At 41.2% G+C, this 19,577-nt stretch overlaps 1 protein-coding gene across 5 annotated transcripts; it reads right to left on the minus strand.

Moving 5' to 3' along the window:
• Positions 1 to 783: 783 nt before the first annotated feature.
• Positions 784 to 18,571, minus strand: rab6a (RAB6A, member RAS oncogene family). 5 transcript variants are annotated; one of them, XM_072658267.1, is made up of 9 exons: positions 18,221 to 18,571; positions 11,849 to 11,907; positions 11,675 to 11,728; positions 9,218 to 9,323; positions 7,368 to 7,479; positions 7,042 to 7,135; positions 6,265 to 6,354; positions 2,876 to 2,942; positions 784 to 2,720 (listed from the first exon to the last, which is right to left on the minus strand). In XM_072658267.1, the coding sequence occupies exons 1-9, from the start codon at positions 18,288 to 18,290 to the stop codon at positions 2,656 to 2,658; spliced, it is 717 nt and encodes a 238-aa protein (XP_072514368.1). In that variant the 5' UTR covers positions 18,291 to 18,571; the 3' UTR covers positions 784 to 2,655. The 5 variants fall into 5 exon arrangements, with proteins under 5 accessions (XP_072514368.1, XP_072514369.1, XP_072514372.1 ...); XM_072658268.1 differs by lacking the exon at positions 9,218 to 9,323 and adding an exon at positions 9,509 to 9,614; XM_072658271.1 differs by lacking the exon at positions 7,042 to 7,135 and having other exon boundaries at positions 6,265 to 6,358.
• Between the last annotated feature and the right edge of the window lie 1,006 nt (positions 18,572 to 19,577).

Here is a 19,577-nt window from a genome sequence, read left to right on the forward strand (position 1 = left end):
CAGTGCTGAGGCACAGGCTGACCAAACACTGGACAGTTGAAGACTGGAGAAACAACGCCTGGTCTGAAGAAGCTGGATTTTCGCTGAGGCTCACGGATGGTAGTTTGTTTGGGGTCTTAGTTTGAACACTCCGCTAAAACCACCACCAGCACGTAGGGGCTGCGCTTTAGCCTGGCAAGCTCTCAGATTTAAACAACGCACTATTACAGCTGCTAAGATCTATTTATACTATTTTTATGATCCAAAACAATCTTCGGGATGAATCTTAATAATTGCGTCTGGTTGCTGTGAAAATCTGTAGATGGCGCTGCTGCTGCTGCAGCTAGGGGAAAACGAGATGATGGCCTCAAGGCAAGCTCAAATTTAACTACATATAAAGTGGTCAGGGTTCTATTTTTCTATTCTGGGTGAGTCTGGTTAGTCCAGATTGCTGTAGAGAGGTGGGCTTGCCTGACTGTGGAACCGAACCCTAGTCTGCCAGTGGTGTTATCCACTAGGCTACACCACCCAGTTCATACTGCAGGTGCAATCTGGCTTGGATGTTTATTTTCCATGCATTATAAAAAAAAAATAAAAAGCCATCTTCCGAATCATGCTGCTAGCCATCGGCTACACATGCTCTCCAGGCTCTGACTGTGTTGCAAAATGAGCAGTTTGACTGCGCCCAGTGTGCTAGTCCGCACTCACTGGTGCCGGGGGCATTGCATATGGGTTAGGTAATTGACGGATGAAATTGGGAAGAAAATGGGTGGAAAAAAACCCCAAAACAAAACAAAAAGCCAATTTCATAGTCACTAAATAAAGGTCTTTATTAGGGATGTCAATAAGACACTGATGTAGTCTAGCAGTGCAAATTATGAGCATTTTGTACACGGCATCACAGCAGCACACGGTGGTGACAGTTAAAAACCGTTCAAAAAAAACAAACAAACAAAACACAAATAAAAACAAACAAACAAACAAAAAATAAAGGAAAAACTTGGAGGTAATGTTGACCATATATGGTCTTTCCTCCGGGTAGAAAACCAAAACTCTGGGTGGGGGGAGAAAAACAAACAAACAAACAAACAAACAAACAAAAAACACCACTCAAATTGCACTGTATCTTGAGCTTGTTTAAATCTGCTGTCCATGGGAGGGTTTGTTTTTGTGGGAGTCTACAAAGCTGAATTGTGAATTATGACCACACACACACACAAAAAAAAAAAAAAGCGTCATGATCAGAGTAGAAATAAATATTACACATCATGGTTGATTCAACAAACCAATATATGAGGACAACACAGACAGCTAAAGTGTCAATATTACATTAAATCAAACTTCTTAACAATGCTAACAAAAAAAGCCTGTGGAAGCCCTATAAAAACTCTTAAAGGCATGGCTGCATATTGATATAATCAGGTGATGTCTATGATAACGTCCCTTAATATAAAAAAATAATAATTACCTACTGTTCTAACCGTACGTTTCCTACTAATGTGCTACTGAATTTTTCAACACTCTGTGTAGAAGAAAAATGGCAGCCGAGGTGAAAAAAAAATGGCCTAAAGAAAAGAGAGACTTGAGGCTGTTTCATGCTGAAAGCAGCTCCATGTACAAGAGCTTCTGTAATGTAAATAAAGGATGGGGTCTCGTTTGATGGTGTTCTCCCCATGACAAAACAGCCCTGCATAGCCGATAATTGATGATCTAGATTAAGTTCAATCCCGACCCCCCGTAAACATGCGACATGCCTTTAGTTTTAGTTTGCACTCCCAATCATACCCTGTGTAAGACAGGACCTCTGGCATATGTAGCACTCGAGTACTCTTTGGTAGGAAAAGTACTCTATCCAGTATTTTCTTCAGTATTGGTTAGAACCCATTAATTAAAGGAATAGTTTGGCGAAAAAGCAAAGACATGTTTGGTATCTGAAATTTTTCTAGGCTGGAGGTGCTAGACTCACATTGCTAACAAAGACTGCTGTTAGACTGTCACCGACTCGGTCGACACAACGCCCCCCACTCGCTCAAAACACGACCAGAGCTTCATTTGTTAAAGCAAATATTGGCTTATAATGTGAAATTTCAGATACTAAAACATGTCTTGGTTGATCAACTGTATTCAGGGTGAGCGATCCTTTGCCAAACTCTTCCCTTTAATTGTTCAGCGCTCACTTAGGACAGATACGTAAGTTTCCCAATTCCGCACCTCATCAGGTGCATTGCATCACGTGAGCCTAAATGTGGCATAAGCATTGATCTGTTCAAGGTACAGTGCCAACAAACAGAACATACAAAAAAATCGCCAAAATAATAATAATAATAATAATTATAATAATTATAATTATAATAACAACAATAAACGGAGTTCAAAACTTTGTGGGGGGGGGGACAAAAAAGAAGAAGAAGCGGCGACACCTTTCACATCCACATTGTGCTTCATAAGCTTAAGGTCATCTCAGTGAGTCAGCAGAAAGCTTGGCTGAGGACGATGGACAAGTAGTGTTCTTCTGGTTCCAGGCTTGGAGAGGGTGAGGGGGTATGTGTGTGGGGGGGTGAGGGGGCACCGATACTGCAGTTGAGAGAGGGAGGAGCGAGAAGGACCAAGAGAGAAAGAGATGGAGAAAGAGAAAGGAGTGAGGAGGGATGAGGAGGGATGAGGCGGGATGAGGCCTTAGCAAGAACAGCCGCCTTCGCTGACCGGCTGTTCCGGGGGCTTCTCCAGCTTTATGTCAATCACTGCGGACGAACAGTTAAGCAAATCAACTGCGGAGTATGTTTGTTTATGGTGTGCGCACACAGACACACAGACACGCAGATAGACAGACAGACAGACAGACAGACAGACACAAAGCAGCGTACACACTCGTCCTGCAGGGAATAGTGAAGGATACTGTCTTCTCTGCTCTTGTCCTGTGTGCTCTCCATGCCGGGCAGGGCGGCAGCCACGCGCCGGAAAAGCTGGAGGAGGGAGAATAGACAAGGCTCTATTGTTAAGGTCCACAGAGTTAATTAGTATGAAAAATATACAAATAATTAATAATAAAATAATAAAAACAGCAAGCAGCCAATCACACAAGTCCAGATGAAGCTAAAAAGCTGTGTGCGCAAGTGTGCATGTGTGCGTGCACAAATGTCTTCATCTTTAAAGCAGGAAAGCTTTTATAAAGGTGGCCACATTGTAAATTATGTAAGATGACTGCTGATAGTCTATTGACAAAAGTATTGGGACACCTGCTCATTCACTATTCCTTCCAAAATCAAGGGCATAAAAAAAAGGTTTACTGGAGTAACTGTCTCTACTGTCCAGGGAAGGCTTACTACCACATTTTAGTGTTGTGATGATGATTTGATTGCATTCAGCGACAAGTGCATGAGTGAGGTCAGGATGTTGAATGATCGCCACTCCACCCTACCTTATCATCCACAACTCATCACAAAATTATTGGATGGAGAACCACCATCTTTCCAGAGAAAACAAACCACACCTCAAAGACAACAAAAGTCACATACTTGCTATTGATCAGAGAGGGACGGATCAGTGATTATGGGGTCGATACTGATTGTTGATCGTCTTTCAGTGTGATCACTTGACCACCGATACCAATCGAGGGCGGGGCTAGATGTCACATAAATGTTTGCAGGCAACCATTTTGGTAATGCATCATCGTGCAGGGGTGCACTGTCCTGCAAAGCATGTGCTTTACTATGAGATATATTTAAAACGGTGCGAAACTCATAGCACCAGCTGAGTCGTGAATTCCTGTGCAGAGCTGCACTGTGGAGCTCAGAGTGGAAACCCAATCCAGTGATGGAAACTCCATCCCTTTGGACCTGATTTCTTGCTTTTGTGCTTTCCAACGGCTGCTGCTGCACTTTTCGTCGTGCTGCCTTTTATTTATTCAACAAATACATGAGTTTGAGTAAGATATGGTGAAAAAACACCATGCCGATGAATACAGCAGATGGAATGGAGTACAAAACTGTTTTTTGGGCTGTTGCAGTGGGCAGCTGCAGTCGTACACCAGCTTCGTAACTAGCGGTAAACCCAGTATTGCAGCATCCTGTGAGCGTCCGAGGTGCCTCATGCAGAGCTCGGCTAATTAGAGCAATATCGGGCAATCAGCGGTTGAATATTTTGGCTGACATTCGTCCAATATTGATACATAGCCAATCGATTTTCCATCTCTACTGTTTATACATTTATACTTTAAGCAACAACTTAAATACTCAAGGAACGCATTGTATTGGACTTTTGTGCCATAAAATCAATGTTATTAAAGAACTGACGATACCCACAATACACTCACTTGCTTTAAGTTAACAGATTATATCTCAATTTCGATGAAATACCATCATACTGCCAACCCCAAGTCTCAGAAACTAAATCTAATATCAGGTTTCCATTCTTTTCACTGGAATCGCTTTTAGACTTTTAGATATGAGAAGAAACACAGTGATGTTGAGGCCTGGAGTCTGGGGCGGTCAGTCTATTGTTCTGCAAAGAGCAGCAGCAGCAGCTTCTGTTGGATTTGCCCATTTTCTTTTCTCAGCAATATCCTCTTGATCAGCTCCAGATCCATTCAGACCCACATAATTAAGTCATGGACTAGACACGACCACCTGAGGATGTCCCCAGGTCAGATGCGAGAGGCAGCTTGATTTTCTCCACTGTCCAACAGCTTTAAGTGCTATTTGTCTATTTGCCCCCATCGAAAAATGCACTGTATGCTGTTGCGGCTCTCACAAAACGCACTACCCTGTGTAATCAATCAGAATTGATAGACAGCTGGAAGGAACTATGCCTTGTGCTGCTCCCTCAAAGCCAGAAGAGAGGATGAATCAGCAGACTGACAACACTGAAGCTCGGCATGACAAACAGCTTGAGCTGAGCAAGATGTCTGTTCTGCCTCTGCCCGCTTTCCGTTTCACTCCAACAATGAGGCTAATTCAGAGTCTCTAGCCAAAAAAAAGTCTTTTCTCCCCACTGAGGAGACAAAGGCTGCTCAGAACAGGCCCTGAATACCCAGCTTTCATCCAACAAAAGCCAGAACTTGTCAGAATGACAAAGGTTCGACCATGAAGAGTGGGGGCTTTTCCTGTTTCTTTTACTGTATTGTTGGGAACTGTGTTAGCATGGTACCACAACGGATCTAATGGGGTAGTGGGGACCGGCAGAATGGGGTTCGATTCCCTTTCTCATCAGAAAGACTTCCTATACCACTTTTATCTGCCACTGTAACATGAATAAAGTGGTACTTGCTCTGGATAAGAGCGTCTGTCAAATAACGTACATGTAAATGTACAGCTAGGATGTATGCATTAGTATGTAATTTTTGTCTAGTCAACATCAGCTGGGGAATTTCACATCAGCTAGTGAGGTCAACATTCAGCCAACATCAACTAGTAAAGTTAACATCCAGCCAACATCAGATACGGAACCTAATATGTAGCCAACATCAGTTATAGTTGCTAACATACAGCTAACAGCTAGAGTCTGTAACATCCAGCTAACATCAAATACAATACCTAACATCTAGCTAACATCAGTTACAGCTGCTTACATCCAGGTAAAGTAGTTAACATCTAGCTAACAGCAGCTAGAACAGTTAACATACAGCCAACATCCAGGTACAGTAGTTAACATTTAACCAACCAGTCTGAGCAGTGAACATCTAGCTACCATGAGCTGATGTTAGTTAGCTGTAAAGTACTCTAGCTGATGCTAGATAACATCCAGTTAACATGTAGCTCAAATCTTACTGGAGTACTGAAGTTTCTGTGCCTATGGTTCATGACCTTTAGAACAGTGCTTCTCAAACCGAGCGTCAGGGACGGACACACACACACCTCCCCCCTGTGTGTTTTTAACTGGTTTGAAGCACAAATCTGAAGGTCCCGAAGGACTGCTGTGAGGACCACAGCTTTAGAAGATGCAGTTGATTTGCTCCCTGATGATAAGCCAGTGATTAAGAGTGGTTTGTTCAGCACTTCAGGTGGACAATGAGAATCAAAAGCTAATGATTATGCAGGTCTTCTCTTACAGAAAAAGATGCACTGCCGGCAACCAAATCACTGAGAGGATTCAGGATTCACCCCCACCACTCACTCCCGATTAAGCCGTAAAAAACCCAAGCAGACAAAAGTGTGCAAGTGCATTAACGGAGGTACTTCTGCTAAAATCAGCGAGACACTCCAATGTGGGCATTCGTGAAGGCAGTGGACAAACCAAAGCATCAACCCCATCAACACACACACACACACACACACAAACACCCTCTACCTGTTTCACACTGTATCCTGTCTTTGCGCTCGTTTCGATAAACAGAACATTCATTTCTTTAGCTCTCTGTTCTCCCTCCTCAGTTGTTATCTGTCTGCGATAGGAGACATGCGCATGCCCATTCACACACACAGACACACACATTTCATTCACACAGATAGCCAGTACGCAGACAAACGGACAAAAGCAAGAGAAAAGAAAAAAACTAATTAAACACAGTGAAGTGAAATCGCTTTCCGCGCCTCTCCTTCTCTGCTGCTGCTGGTCTTGCTCCAAAGAGAGGCTCATTTTGGCACATCTTAATACATACTGACATCAACGTACTCCAGCATACACAGAGTTGCTATATTATCAGGTAGACTATAACTATAAATGCTGGCATGTACACACACTAGCAGAACTACACATACTGCCACCTGCTGAACTTAGACTATGCCAGTACCCACATAATGTCTGGTCTGGTGTTCGTTTTCCATTGTTGGACAAGGGAAAAGGATGACTTGTGCAATATCTGATGGGCTACAACCAGGAATTGTTAACCTACAGTATATGGATATATGGCAAAAACTCTGGACAGGTCATGTTGAGTAACTGTGTAGAAGATAATTAACAAGCCAATCAACGCTGACAACATCTTTGCAGATGAAATCAAGGCCAAATCAAAGTTTACATACATGCTGCTGGCTTGACCTTTTTGCCCAGGCTGAGGATCCCAACAGGAGCAAGAATAGCAGCAGCTGAGGAGGGCTGGAGGCTGCGGCTCACACTCAAACTCACCTGCTTAACATTGTAGCCTGCTTTAGCACTAGTCTCAATAAACATTACATTCAGCTCTTTGGCTTTCCTTTCGCCCTCTTCAATTGATACTTGCCTGTGGTAGATGGAAAAAGGTTACAGGGTGCTGGACAGCACACAGACAAAGTATGATAAGTGACGGTAAAGATGCTACGGTTAATAGAAAACACTGGTAAAGCCTTTCATTACATCTCCTTCCCTTTAAGAAGCCTAATATGGAGCACTGGCGGAACAACGCCTGGCACTAGAAGGAAATGGCAATTGTTCCCGAGTGACCTATTTTGCAACTCCACTATTAGCACACACACCTTTTGTCTGCAAGATCTGTCTTGTTCCCGACCAGCATGATGATGACGTCACTTCCTCTCTCTGTTCTGACATCGTCAATCCATTTTGTGGTCTGCTGGAAGGAGTTGACATCTAAGAACAGAAAATTACATATGTTCATTACATCTTAAAGACAAGTGCAAGTGGAGAAAAAAATCTATATATATATAAATTTATATATAAAAACAAAAAACAAACAAACAAACAAACAAGGACAAAACAGATGAACACCAAACCAAGCACAAATAAGGACAAAGGGAAAGGAAAGGGGGGGAAATAAGGTTCTCTTGGCCCACGTGTCTATAACCAGTAGTGCCCAGAAGTATTTAAAATGACTCATAAGGTGTGCTGGTGATTACAGGATTACAAGACTAACCCATTCCAGCAACTTCAATCAAAACGATGGCCTTCGACACATATCTAGCAGGAATACTGGAAATACACCAGAGTGGAATAACACATCAACCTTGCCTGACCTCAAGGCAAATATATGTCATGATATTCAATAATAAGGCAACACAGCAACACTCATCACACGCAATATTGTTACTGTGGACAGACTGAAGGTTTACCCAGACTAGCTGCAGTTGCACCAGAGGTGGTTTAGATCTGAAGCTCTGGTTTCACAAGCTCAAACTATGTTGTCACACTGACTTCATTTGATGAATGTGCCGCTGTTTTGGTGTGGTCTGACCACCTCCACAGCTCACAGTTGCAGTGCTATTCTTATATTATTGATGTGCTATTTAAGGCCCTGTCCACAAGTATGCTGATATTTTAAAAACTGAGCCTTTTCTCTCTAGGTTGGAGAGTTCTCCGGACTCTGTTTTTGTGTGGCTGGGAGAAACACAGCTTTTCGAAATGAGTATCAGGGTTATATCTGGATAAGGCCAAACCACATAGAAATGCAAGTGTACACGCACCCAAGCTGCATTTAAATCACATACTAATCTGTTGGTTATAGCAGTGCAAACACTTCATGTGACTAGTATATCTGGATTGTATCCTAATAACATTTTCACATGTTTACACTCAAATATGTCTCTGGTCAGTGAGACTGGAATCCGATTGCTGCTTAGGACGGAATATGCTAATTCACTCGTTATACTGTAATTATTACTGGTGTTTGGGTTGTACTGGGAGGGGTTCTGGTTGCTGAAAGCATCTTGGAGAGAGACAGATGTGTTTGATCTCAGATCAGACCACCTCCTGAAGTGGTTTGAGTGATCAGATGAGTGTCTAAATGGTTTAAATGCGTTTTTATGTAGCCCTAAAACACCAAGGGTTCCATCACCAAGGGCCAAAAAAACATGTTGTTTATTAATGACTAACTAGAAATGAATGCGTTGCCAAAACACACTGAAATATCATCAGTATAATAATAATCATAATAATAATAATAGGAAACCTCCCTTTCAAATGACTTTCAGAACACATTCAGAATTATATTACACATACAGTGTAAGGACATAAAATGCAGGACTTTATAATGAATTAATAAATAAATATGGAATGGTGTATAATAAGGGTCAATACCAGTTTACAACAAGAATTAAAATAAACAGAGTTAACTGCACTGATGGGTGGAACCAAAATTAAAATCCTCAAAAAAAGGGGACAACATAAAAACACAGGTGCCCAACAAAGAAATGCGTAAAAAATAAAACGATCACAAAGAAAGAAAAAGAAGGGACACTGCAGGCGGAAAAAAACAAAAAGCCAAAAAGTGTGCAGGTAAAGACGCAAAAACTCAGAAGAAAGAGGTCTGATTTTATATGCCATCTCGTGTGCTCTTCCCCAAGAGTCGTTGGCCCCAGGGCTCCGCACTCACTTGTGATGTCATAGACTACGACGGCCACGGTAGAGTCGCGAATGTAGCTGGGGATCAGACTGCGGAAGCGCTCCTGTCCTGCCGTGTCCCACAGCTGCAGCCGCACCTAGCCCACCAATCGAGCCCCAGAGAAACAGAAGGAAGAGGGAGAGAGAGGGGACGGGAAAGGGAGGAGAGACGAAGGAGAGGCAGCAGTAAGAGAGGAGGGAACTGGACGGACGGCGGGACGGGGGAGGGTTTGCGGGGAGGTTCGGGTCAGGCAATTCAGGCTGGCGGGCCTGAGGTACCTACTTGTGATGTCGTATACTACCACAGCGGCAGCAGAGTCGCGGATGTAACTGGGAATGAGGCTACGGAAGCGCTCCTGGCCTGCCGTGTCCCAGAGCTGCAACCTTATCTGTGTGGGATGGGATAAATAATAAAGGAGGGAAACAAAAAAAAAGTGGAAAGAAATGGAAAATATGTGCACAGAAAACAGCCAGAAGTAACGCTGAGATAAAAATAAAAATAGGAGCAAAAAGAAATTAGTGGCTCCACCAAAGCAAAAGTGAAGGGGTTAAACAGGAACAGGCACATGCAACAAATCTGAAAGTGAAACAGAACAAATGGGACTGACTAGGGATGAGCTCTGCAACTGTAAATGGCTGAAAAAGATTCATCAGTTAATTGATATGGGAATGAGCAGAAGGGGATTTGGAAGAAATCAGACTTGGTCAGACTTGGCCAGGGCGAGAGCGAGACAGAGAGCGAGAGAGAGAGCGAGCGAGAGAGAGAACGGTAGGTAGAGGCTGAGACAGAAAGGTAAAAGAGGCAGTCTTGATACTGGAGGGATACACAAAGGCCCAGCTTTTAAGGGCTCAGGCCTTCAGATGGAGCTGCAGTGTTTGGAGGGTTAAGGGTGTAAAAGTGGTATAGTCATTTAATAGAGATGCAGGGCAATCAATATCAGCAGGTATTTGCTTACAAAAACCAACATACAACATAGCTATACAGCCAAGAAGCAGTCCAGAAAAGGAACATGCGCAATTGTTTTTCTGGTCAGTTGTTCTAAATTTCCCTAAGGTTCCCACCACAAAATGTATTATTTATATATCTATTTTTTTTAACTCTTCAATACCTGCACGCATTTACAAACTGCTAATGTCCATGAAGAAATAAATCGGGTATAATACAAGGGTGGGCGATATGGTAATAAGCCCTTGCCTTATTACTCACATGATTCTATGCTAGGGTCTATAAAAAACTGATCCATATTACAATAGTAAAGCTGCTTCCACACTGTGGTCCAAGCTGCGGTCAACACCACTTGTCAGTTGGGCATGAAAGTGGAAGACTGACTCTGTAGCGAGGGAGGGTCTGCATATGTGAGCTGGCTAGTTGGAGACCGCATGTTAGCTGGGCAAATTTACTTCAGAGGCCACCTCTTCTTAGCTAGGTTAAACGCAAGTAACTACAAACCTGGAAGCAAACGAGGGCCAAGTTTGGATACCTGCTGCCATGCTAAACCTTTTCTTGATAGGTTATGATCTGAAAACCTGTGTCTGCGCCGCACATCCTAGTAAAAATAACATGTTTAAAAGTGTTTAGTGTGAAAGCAGCTTGATAGTTATGAGGGTGACGACCTGAGATGTAGGCTTATGTGCAGGGCTTTCGAAGTTAAACACATTTTATCGTGATATTTTGACATGCAGACAAAATGCACCAGTATTGGCTCTGCTATCCAAATACAAAGCATACTGTGTATCGTAAGAACAAAATCTATCAAAATGCAATAAAATATTACCATACTGCCCACCTCTAATAAAACATGCTCCTCTTATCACGCAATATACAAACGTTCCTCACTTCAGTGCAGCAATAAAGGCTGCTGTATCTCACCAACAATCCACTTCCATCGTATAATTACCACTAATCATTGCGTTTGAGACACATTACTAAAGACTGTCATTTTAAGGCCTCAAATGTTTGAAGGTCAGGGTCAGCCGATATGTGCGGATGATTTTTTTTTTGGCCGATATCTAGTAGTTTTTCCGCTTCATTTGCATGTAAACATGTCACACGAATAAGAACAACAACAAGTAGATGCACAACATTTCTGAACCTTGTCATTTATTGAACACGGACTTAAACCATCTTTATAAATAAAAATCAATTCAAATGAAAAAAATATAAAAAATTAAATATTAAAAAATAAATAATATTGCTGCAAACAAAACTTTCTGCATTTTCATATAAAACAAAGTCCTCAAGTAACCAACTGTAAATAAAAACTTGCCTTAGTAGCATCCAAAACCTCGGCCGTGCCTGAATTTAAATCGGCACTATTAAACATGGATATTGGCTGATGCCAATATATTAAAAAATGTCAATATCGGCTCGAAATAGTGGTCGACCTCTAATCAAAACACACATGCTGGGCGATTAAAGCAAAAGATGCAAACGAAATATTATACTCACTGTTCTGTCTTCGAGGTACATCGTTTTCGATAAAAAATCAATTCCTATTGTGGCCTGTAAATTCAAAACGTGGCACGTTAGGCAGAGAAACTGCTCAGCATTCAACTAACAGACGGAGCTCATTTCTACAGCTCTGCAGAAATCTTAAAAGGCTACAGGCTGCTTTTTACTCACCTGGTAGGTGTTATCAAAGCTGTCATACATGAATCTGGTGATCAGTGAAGTCTTCCCAACTATAAGAGAATAAGAAAGACAAAACTGTCAGTGAAACAAAGCATTCTTAAAAAAAAAAAAACAATAAGGGCCACACAAGACTGGTATTTAAATACAGTGTCGAGAGCGAAGACGGGAGCGCTGTGGTACTTATTTCACTTTTGAGACAAGCAGTAGCAAAAACTGCCCCCTGCCAAATCTGTAACAGCAGTATTTAAATTGATGGCTGTGCAGAAAACGCTGTTAAACACCTGCAATAATCTGTACAAGCCTGACAGAACGGCACACTCTGCATAAATGAAGATTTGCTTGAACAAAGCTCTTTTTAATACACAGTATGCAGCTTCACAACATAAGGAAACTTTATAAAAAGAAATGAATGTAAAATAAAAGAAAAACTTTAAAAATGTAGAACGGTAGTAATAAAAGTAAACATAAAAAATGCAAAAATTCTAGTAATAACTATTTATATAAACCTTTTTTATTTTACAATGTATGCAGCTTGAAGTGCTTCACAACATATTTATACAAAGGGTTTGTTTATTTTCCATATATTTTGTTTTATATATATTTTATTCATAACCATATCATAACTGTTTACCTATTTTTCATTTCATATTTTAACATTATTTTTATTTTACTATTCTGTTATCAATTGTGTTGTATTATAATTTGTAAACAATTTTACATCACTTTTCTTTCATTTGCCTTTCTGTTTTATTTACTATTGTTTATTACTTTGTGTAGTTGTTACCTTTGACTGCATTCTGTGTAAGTTATCTTTATTATTTTTTTATTTTTATTATTTTCTATTTAATATTTTATTATTTATATATATTATTTGGGTTTTTATCTTTGCCTTGCTGTTTTATTATCTTATGTTATGAAACACTTTGAGCTGCATACTGTGTTTAAAAGGTTATTTTTATATAATATTTTTATTATTATTATTACTACTACCACTACCATATGAACCAGTCAAATTCTGTTACAATTCAACCTTAACTGGCAACATTGAGTCTTGCACAGTCTGGAAAATAAGTCAAGCCCAGCCCTGTCCTCCCATAACTCAGGACAGTCCACCCCGTTTGTCAGTGTCTCTTGGCTGGACGTCGGGAATCTGTGGCTTTCACTCTACATATAATTAACACACTCAACAACAAGCAGTAAAACTGAGACACTGCAATGCAAGAGGATCAGACAGAGGGTTGTGCAGCTTACCATGAAATCACTCTCACAGTCACAGACTCCTGTTGCAACTACCTACACACAGGTACTCAAGCAATCAAGCATCAAAGCTGCCAATCCCTAATGTAGTGGCTAATCAACTGTAACTGATGTAAGTGATAAATCACTATTCCCTTAAAGCAATGACGATAAAACCTATGGATGGTGTCCAGATATGTTGTTGTCTCTTTAAAAGGCCTGAGGTCATTGCATGAGTCCAAAGTCCCCAACAGAAGATCTCTACTGCGGCCTCTACCCACTCATCCAACTCCTTTTGCTCTTTGCAGATGGTAATCAGGCTAGACCTTCCCTCAATTACCTCTTTACCTTGCTGCACCGAAATGGAAACGAGCACTCAGAGCATGCGTTCCTGCTAATGAAAGAGATCAGAGCTTCCAAACGATGTGTAATGTCTAATTAAGGCCTGTTTGAGGAAGCGGCCCAGTCTTCGGCTAGCTGAAAGGCTCAGCTCAGTAGAAAGGTGGGGAGAAAAACACAAGTCTAGACATTCGTAATTATTTGTAAGAAGCAATCAACTGCTTGAGTATGGACAATGGTCCACGCCCATCTGGAACTGACTGTGTTAAAAAGTCCTTCAATGGGTTATTATAGACTAGACAACTGTCTGTGCTCTATAATCATATCTGAAAGGAAGATTATTTCTATAAATCAAGTCTACAATCTAGTTTGTGTGCATATTGGTTAAGACTTGAAACAGATCGTAGATACGCAGCAGTCAGAACCCAAAAGTACAGGCCTTTGGGGACGATAGGAACTGTAATTACACTTCAGGCACTGGAAAGAAGCAACGAATGGTCATCAGAAGAGCCTCAGTAGCCTCTGAAAGAAGCAAATCCACATCACTGATTCATGAAGAACTTTGCCAGGATTATGAAGCACCATAACCTAGGAAAGACAGCCAAAGCTCTGACCCAACACTTGGGCTAATTATACACTGGGATCATTCCAGACATTCTTGCAGAGAAAACCTGCAGCAACTGCTTCCTTATGGCCTCTGCAGCCTCCTTCCCACCCATGCCTTCACCAGCAGTAGCGATAGTCACTCAATTTCAGAGAAAGTTACATGGACAAGTCAACTCGCTCTGGCTTATGTTTGAGACAAATATTTATGAGAGTCTGACCAGTGACAGAACACAATCCCATTCTGAGATCATCGTTGTGTAAGGGTGGGACTATGAACAATAATTGAACAATAACAATAAAAAAAAAAAAAGCAAACGATCACACTAAGATGCATCTGCTGAAGGTTAGCCCACATTACAGCTTTTTAAAGGGAAAAGGTGAAAGAGAAAGATACAATATTCAGCTGTAGAAAAATTATTAATGCATGTAATTATGTTACACAATCTACTACTGGGATTAAACAATAAACCAATAGTGTGTTCTTGGTGGTGCTGGTTCTTTGCAAACACGATTATTGGCACAATGCAACTGGGGGACGTCCATTTCACAATTTTTCCACCCCTCTAAAAAGTGGAAGGGATTCAGTGAATACATAAATGAAATAACATAAATAGAAATACACTGATTTGGTAATTGTGGATATCCAATAATCCATTTACATATCAATACGGATACATAAAAAATAGGGACGCATGATGACATCAGAATCATATTGGTATCAGCAAAAAAAATAGCTTTAAACAAATATACAGCACTGCTACTGCCACTATGTGTGGTATTTGTTTTACTGCATATATAACCTTAAAAATACAAATGATATTATATCTTTAATGCTAATATAGAGTCTCAATCTTGATCTCAATCCTTTTATCAGAATTAGATTGTTTATTTCTTCAGGGTTTTAACTGTGCTAAAATGAATTAAATGCAGAATCCAGCATCACAAACATTCAATAAACGTTCAATAAGCACACACAGGTTTGAAAAATCTTCAAATGATCTGTCCTATTTCCACATTCTTAAGTTTTGAAAGGCCTAATATCCATTATCTTCAGGGGTGGGGGCTTAAATACACCAACAGTAACAGACAATCAGACAGTAGCTGGACAGGGCTAGTACTGGGTATTGGTGTACACACACACAGCTTTTTTGTGTTTTTTTTAACATGATTAAGATCTCGTATCATGCCTAATATGTGATATATTGCCGTATCGATGTTCTGTACATGGCCCACCCTGGTTCACTGTTTTTTTTCACATTGCAGTTCAACAGTATTTCATATCTAGGCAGGTCAGACAAGCATTCAGCCTGGTCAAAATCAGAGCAGTGAAAAGGCGAGTGCCTGAGAGACTGCGGAACATGACTCGAGCTCCTTATGCTCACCAATCAATGCCAGCTTTTGTGTCGGCCTCTACATGTTTCTCAGTACACTGCAGGGCAAGCCGAGACAGCATTCAGCTGCTCTCCCTGTACCTGTGAGAGCGAGGTCGACCATGTTTCCACGCGTGTTTTGGGTGGTAGAACACCCGTTACTGGATGGAAAATCCAATATCCAGTGCGTTTGGGAGTGTGGTTGTCATAATCCATCTACAGCTTCATCCCCTTACTGGAATGTAGTTAACAGTTGGATTAGCTGTGACAGGACTGCCTAGTGTGGAAACAAGCAAATGCTGCCAGTCAATCATGAACACATGCAGGCAAGTAAAACACTGAAAAGGGCAACTGAAGGAAGATCCGTTTTCATACACGTCTGAGGGTTTTCCTGTATAGAAAGAAATGTGTTAGTGCCGTGTCGGGTAATACTGAGCTGCCACATCCAAAAGCTCATTTGTACTCCCTTTACATACAGAAATTAAAGGCGCCCACTTCTAATGTGTAACCGTCGCTGCCCACATACTTCTATGCGTTATTTATGTTGGCATGGATGTTCGCAATACACCCACTAGAGGGCAGTTCGAGTCAGCGTCAATTTCAGACAACTACATATACACGGCGATGTGCCTACTCGAAAAAAACAAAAGCACCGGCACTGTAAATGGCTTAAGCATTTCCACCGCTTCTGCAAGAGGTTACACTTCGCTGTGTTCATATGATAGTGGTACGGCTGCATTCTGTCCGGCCAGGGGACCAAAGGACCAAGGGACGCAGAACGGGTGTTTGGTGGTGGTGTGGTCTTGGCCTTCTAAGTCAACCTCCCTAGTCCATGCTGGGTAGCAGGTTAACCCTAGAGCTTAGATATGGCACGTGTGACTTTGGGTAGCCAGCCTTGACTGTTTGTTTGTCTGCCTAAAAAAGAGAGCCAGCGACATCAAGAAAGGTTAAGACATCCTGTGCTCTTCGGCCTAACTTAATAAATACACATATACACTGAACCACCTTCCAGCCTAACAGGACACGACTGTCACATTTGAAATGGCTAACTAACCATGGCTATTTGTCATATTTTGGTCATCTGTGGGCAGCACGGATAGCTAGAGACATTAACATTTGGCCCACCACAACCTAACTGAACTTTCAACCACCTTGGGGGTGCACTAGCACTGGAATAGCAAAAGTAGAATTTAACCTCATAAATAATACAAAGCGTCTGTTTGCAAAAATGTTCGCAGACAACCGATATGCCTAGTTTTGATCATAAACAGCAGCATCCAGAAACAATGAGACCCTCAAACAGACAGAAAGGTGCACAAATTAATTTCACGCATGTTTCATGTTTTAAATCTGATATGTCAATAAATACTAAATCCGTAACACCCTTACACAAGTCATCACACGAGGCACAACATTCATTTGCTAGTCAAAACATCTCTGAAAGCCTCAATGTGTGGCTCATCGAGCTTGTACGAGCAAGACAGAAGCATGAATCGGCCTGTGAGGTGAAGCCAGGTGTTTTACCCCAGAAGAATTAGTGCCCTACAGCATGAGGAGGTTTTCCACAGACTTAAACTCATACACATTACCTAACTGCAGCTGATCATCTGATATAGCCAGCGAGACACTGTTTACGATGATCACGGATCACGTTCCGATTTCACTTCACAACGAGAAAAAACAGACATTAAAACATCAAGAATATCAGACTTGTGGTCAGATTATGATCGCCCCCCTTTGAACCAACAAACATCTGAAGGTGGCCAGTCACGGATCTCGGTAGATGATTGACCACTGCCGGCAGTATTACGGAGTGTGTATGGTGTGTATGGTGTACCTGCTGACGTGCTTTTGACACAGGGAAGTAATATAAGGTTTCATCTGATCACACTGGAGACACATGTTTATAAAAATACAACAAAAATCAGGCTAAAGCAGAGCCAGACACTGCACAGATTTAACACGCAGGTTCATATCAGGTGTAAACAGGCTCCAAGTTTCTCTTCAATGAACCATTTCACATCAAAAATCCCTGAATGATCTTAATGACTGAAATATGAAGATATGTTTAATATCAGTGGAGGTTTAGCAGTATGGTGAGGACTAGAATAGACAGTCTTGAATCTGAACTTGGTCTCTCCGGACATATCTTACATAGCTATTTTACATATGAAAATGTGGACAGATTTTGATTTAGGCAGAAAGACACTAACAAAGCATGGCTCCTTCAATTACATTCATTACTGATGAATGAATGAATCAATAACATCATTAGATATCTTAACAGGGCCGGTATATGATCTGATCTGTCCTTCAAGGCAATATTACTGCTCCTAATTTACTAAAATACAGTACAAAGCCACATTTACACTCTTAAAATACATAATATAACTAGACTTACAGTCTGTAGACAAACCACTGCAATCAATTTGACAAGCAAGACCAAGACCAAGCAAGACCGCCTGACAACAAACGTCAAACCAACGACAACTGCGTCAAAATTATTAACGTTACCGTAAATAACTTAAGTTTACTACGCTAATTACATCAATATCAACCTATTTCAACAGCATTACAGCCCAACCTGCGTCGAAAATGCGAAATAAACTCATACAAATGCAAAAATTAACAGTATTTATCGAGGCAGGTCCTGACTGGGAGCTTAACCGGAGTCCGCTAGCCTAGCTAGCTAACATTAGCTAGCTAGCTAGCCATCAGTCTGCGGGCCGAGCGCTAGCACGGAGCTAACTAGCTAACTAGAACCAGCGGACCGCTCCGGACACCTTCAACCCACATAAAGGCTTCAACATACCGCTCTGCTCTCCGAGAAACACCAGCTTGAATTTCCTCAGAGGGTTTCCGAAGTCTCCGGCGGTCGACATGACTGCTGCGGGGAGGGAGCGGCAGCTTCGCGGGGGTTTGGTGCTCTACTGGCGGAGACTCGTCCAGCTCCGTTAACCGTCAGTTGGCAGGCGGTGGGCAGTCACTTGACGCGGTCGGTCAGAGCAGTGAAGGGCGGTCTCTGGTGAACTGATATGTGAGTATCTTAATCCGCCTCCAGTCGGAGTACAAGTTTAGTACGAATCCAAGTTTAAGCCCTAAGTTTGAGACCCTCCCGGCTCTCCGCTTCACTCCATCGCTCAGACTGACGGAGAAAGCGGCAACCAACGGTGATACCGGAGGGTGTGATTGACAGTGGGCGCTGGCCAATAGGGAGCGGAATACGAGCGGTTTAACGTTATAAATAATAATAATAATAATTTATTTATATATTTATAATTATATTTATCATTATTATTATGAGTATTGTTATTACTGTTATTAATATTATTAATAATAATAAAACATCGTTTTAATATCGCTTTTACGTTTTTAACTTAAATATAAAAAAGACACAAATACACAAATACGTTGTTAAAAGTTGAGTTAATTTAAATGACTATAAACAATGCTGGAAAATAGCATTAAACTATTACATAGTGTATTTTAAACCATTACGTTTCAATAGCAGTCAGTGTAAAAGCATTTCATTGCGACGTTTTGACACATCTGTTTTGACAACAACTGCCAGATTTAAGTGAAAATTAAGAAATATATATTTAATATATTTTTATATTTTCTAAATTAATATATAGAGGATATATTGAATGTATAATAGCCTTGTTTACAAATTGTCATTACATGTATCAATAGTATTATATTTTATAAAAATAAAAAAAAACATTAGATATGCATACATCCTTCAGAAACACATTTTTTTGAAGGAGTTAACACCACGTTGTCAGAAATACTGCCTTGTACACGGTAAGGATTTATCTCTAATGAAAACGCGTGTGAGGTTAAATCCAGCGCGTGTCTCTGTGAAGAGGCGGGATGAAGGTGAAACAGCGTTTGGTTGAGTCCGCGAGCCGCCACGTCACGGTGCCTTACGTCATCGCCTCTTTAAAAACGCCTGCATCATCCTCCTCCTCCTCCTCCTCATCATCATCATCATTATCATTATCAGGGGGTTTAAAACAGGTTACGCTCCAGTTTGGTGTGAAATAATGACACAGATATGAGTCACATCCTCTACAGAGACTCGAGCCTGCACATCCTAGAGCCCCATCAGCCCTTCACATATCGGGGGAATCACATTAAACGTAACGTATAAAAGCAATGACACATAA

This window comes from Salminus brasiliensis, chromosome 16, assembly GCF_030463535.1.
Source record: "Salminus brasiliensis chromosome 16, fSalBra1.hap2, whole genome shotgun sequence".
In the NCBI taxonomy this organism is placed as follows: Eukaryota; Metazoa; Chordata; class Actinopteri; order Characiformes; family Bryconidae; genus Salminus; species Salminus brasiliensis.

What these genes read in the sequence shown, in the direction of transcription:
- rab6a (XM_072658267.1), bottom strand. Translation starts at nt 18,290, where the DNA reads ATGTCGACCGCCGGAGACTTCGGAAACCCTCTGAGGAAATTCAAGCTG. An exon ending in ACAGATCTTGCAGACAAAAG is followed by an intron (nt 7,136 to 7,367) that starts GTGTGTGTGCTA and finishes CATCTACCACAG; the next exon opens with GCAAGTATCAATTGAAGAGG. An exon ending in GGACAAGAGCAGAGAAGACA is followed by an intron (nt 2,721 to 2,875) that starts GTATCCTTCACT and finishes GTTCGTCCGCAG; the next exon opens with TGATTGACATAAAGCTGGAG.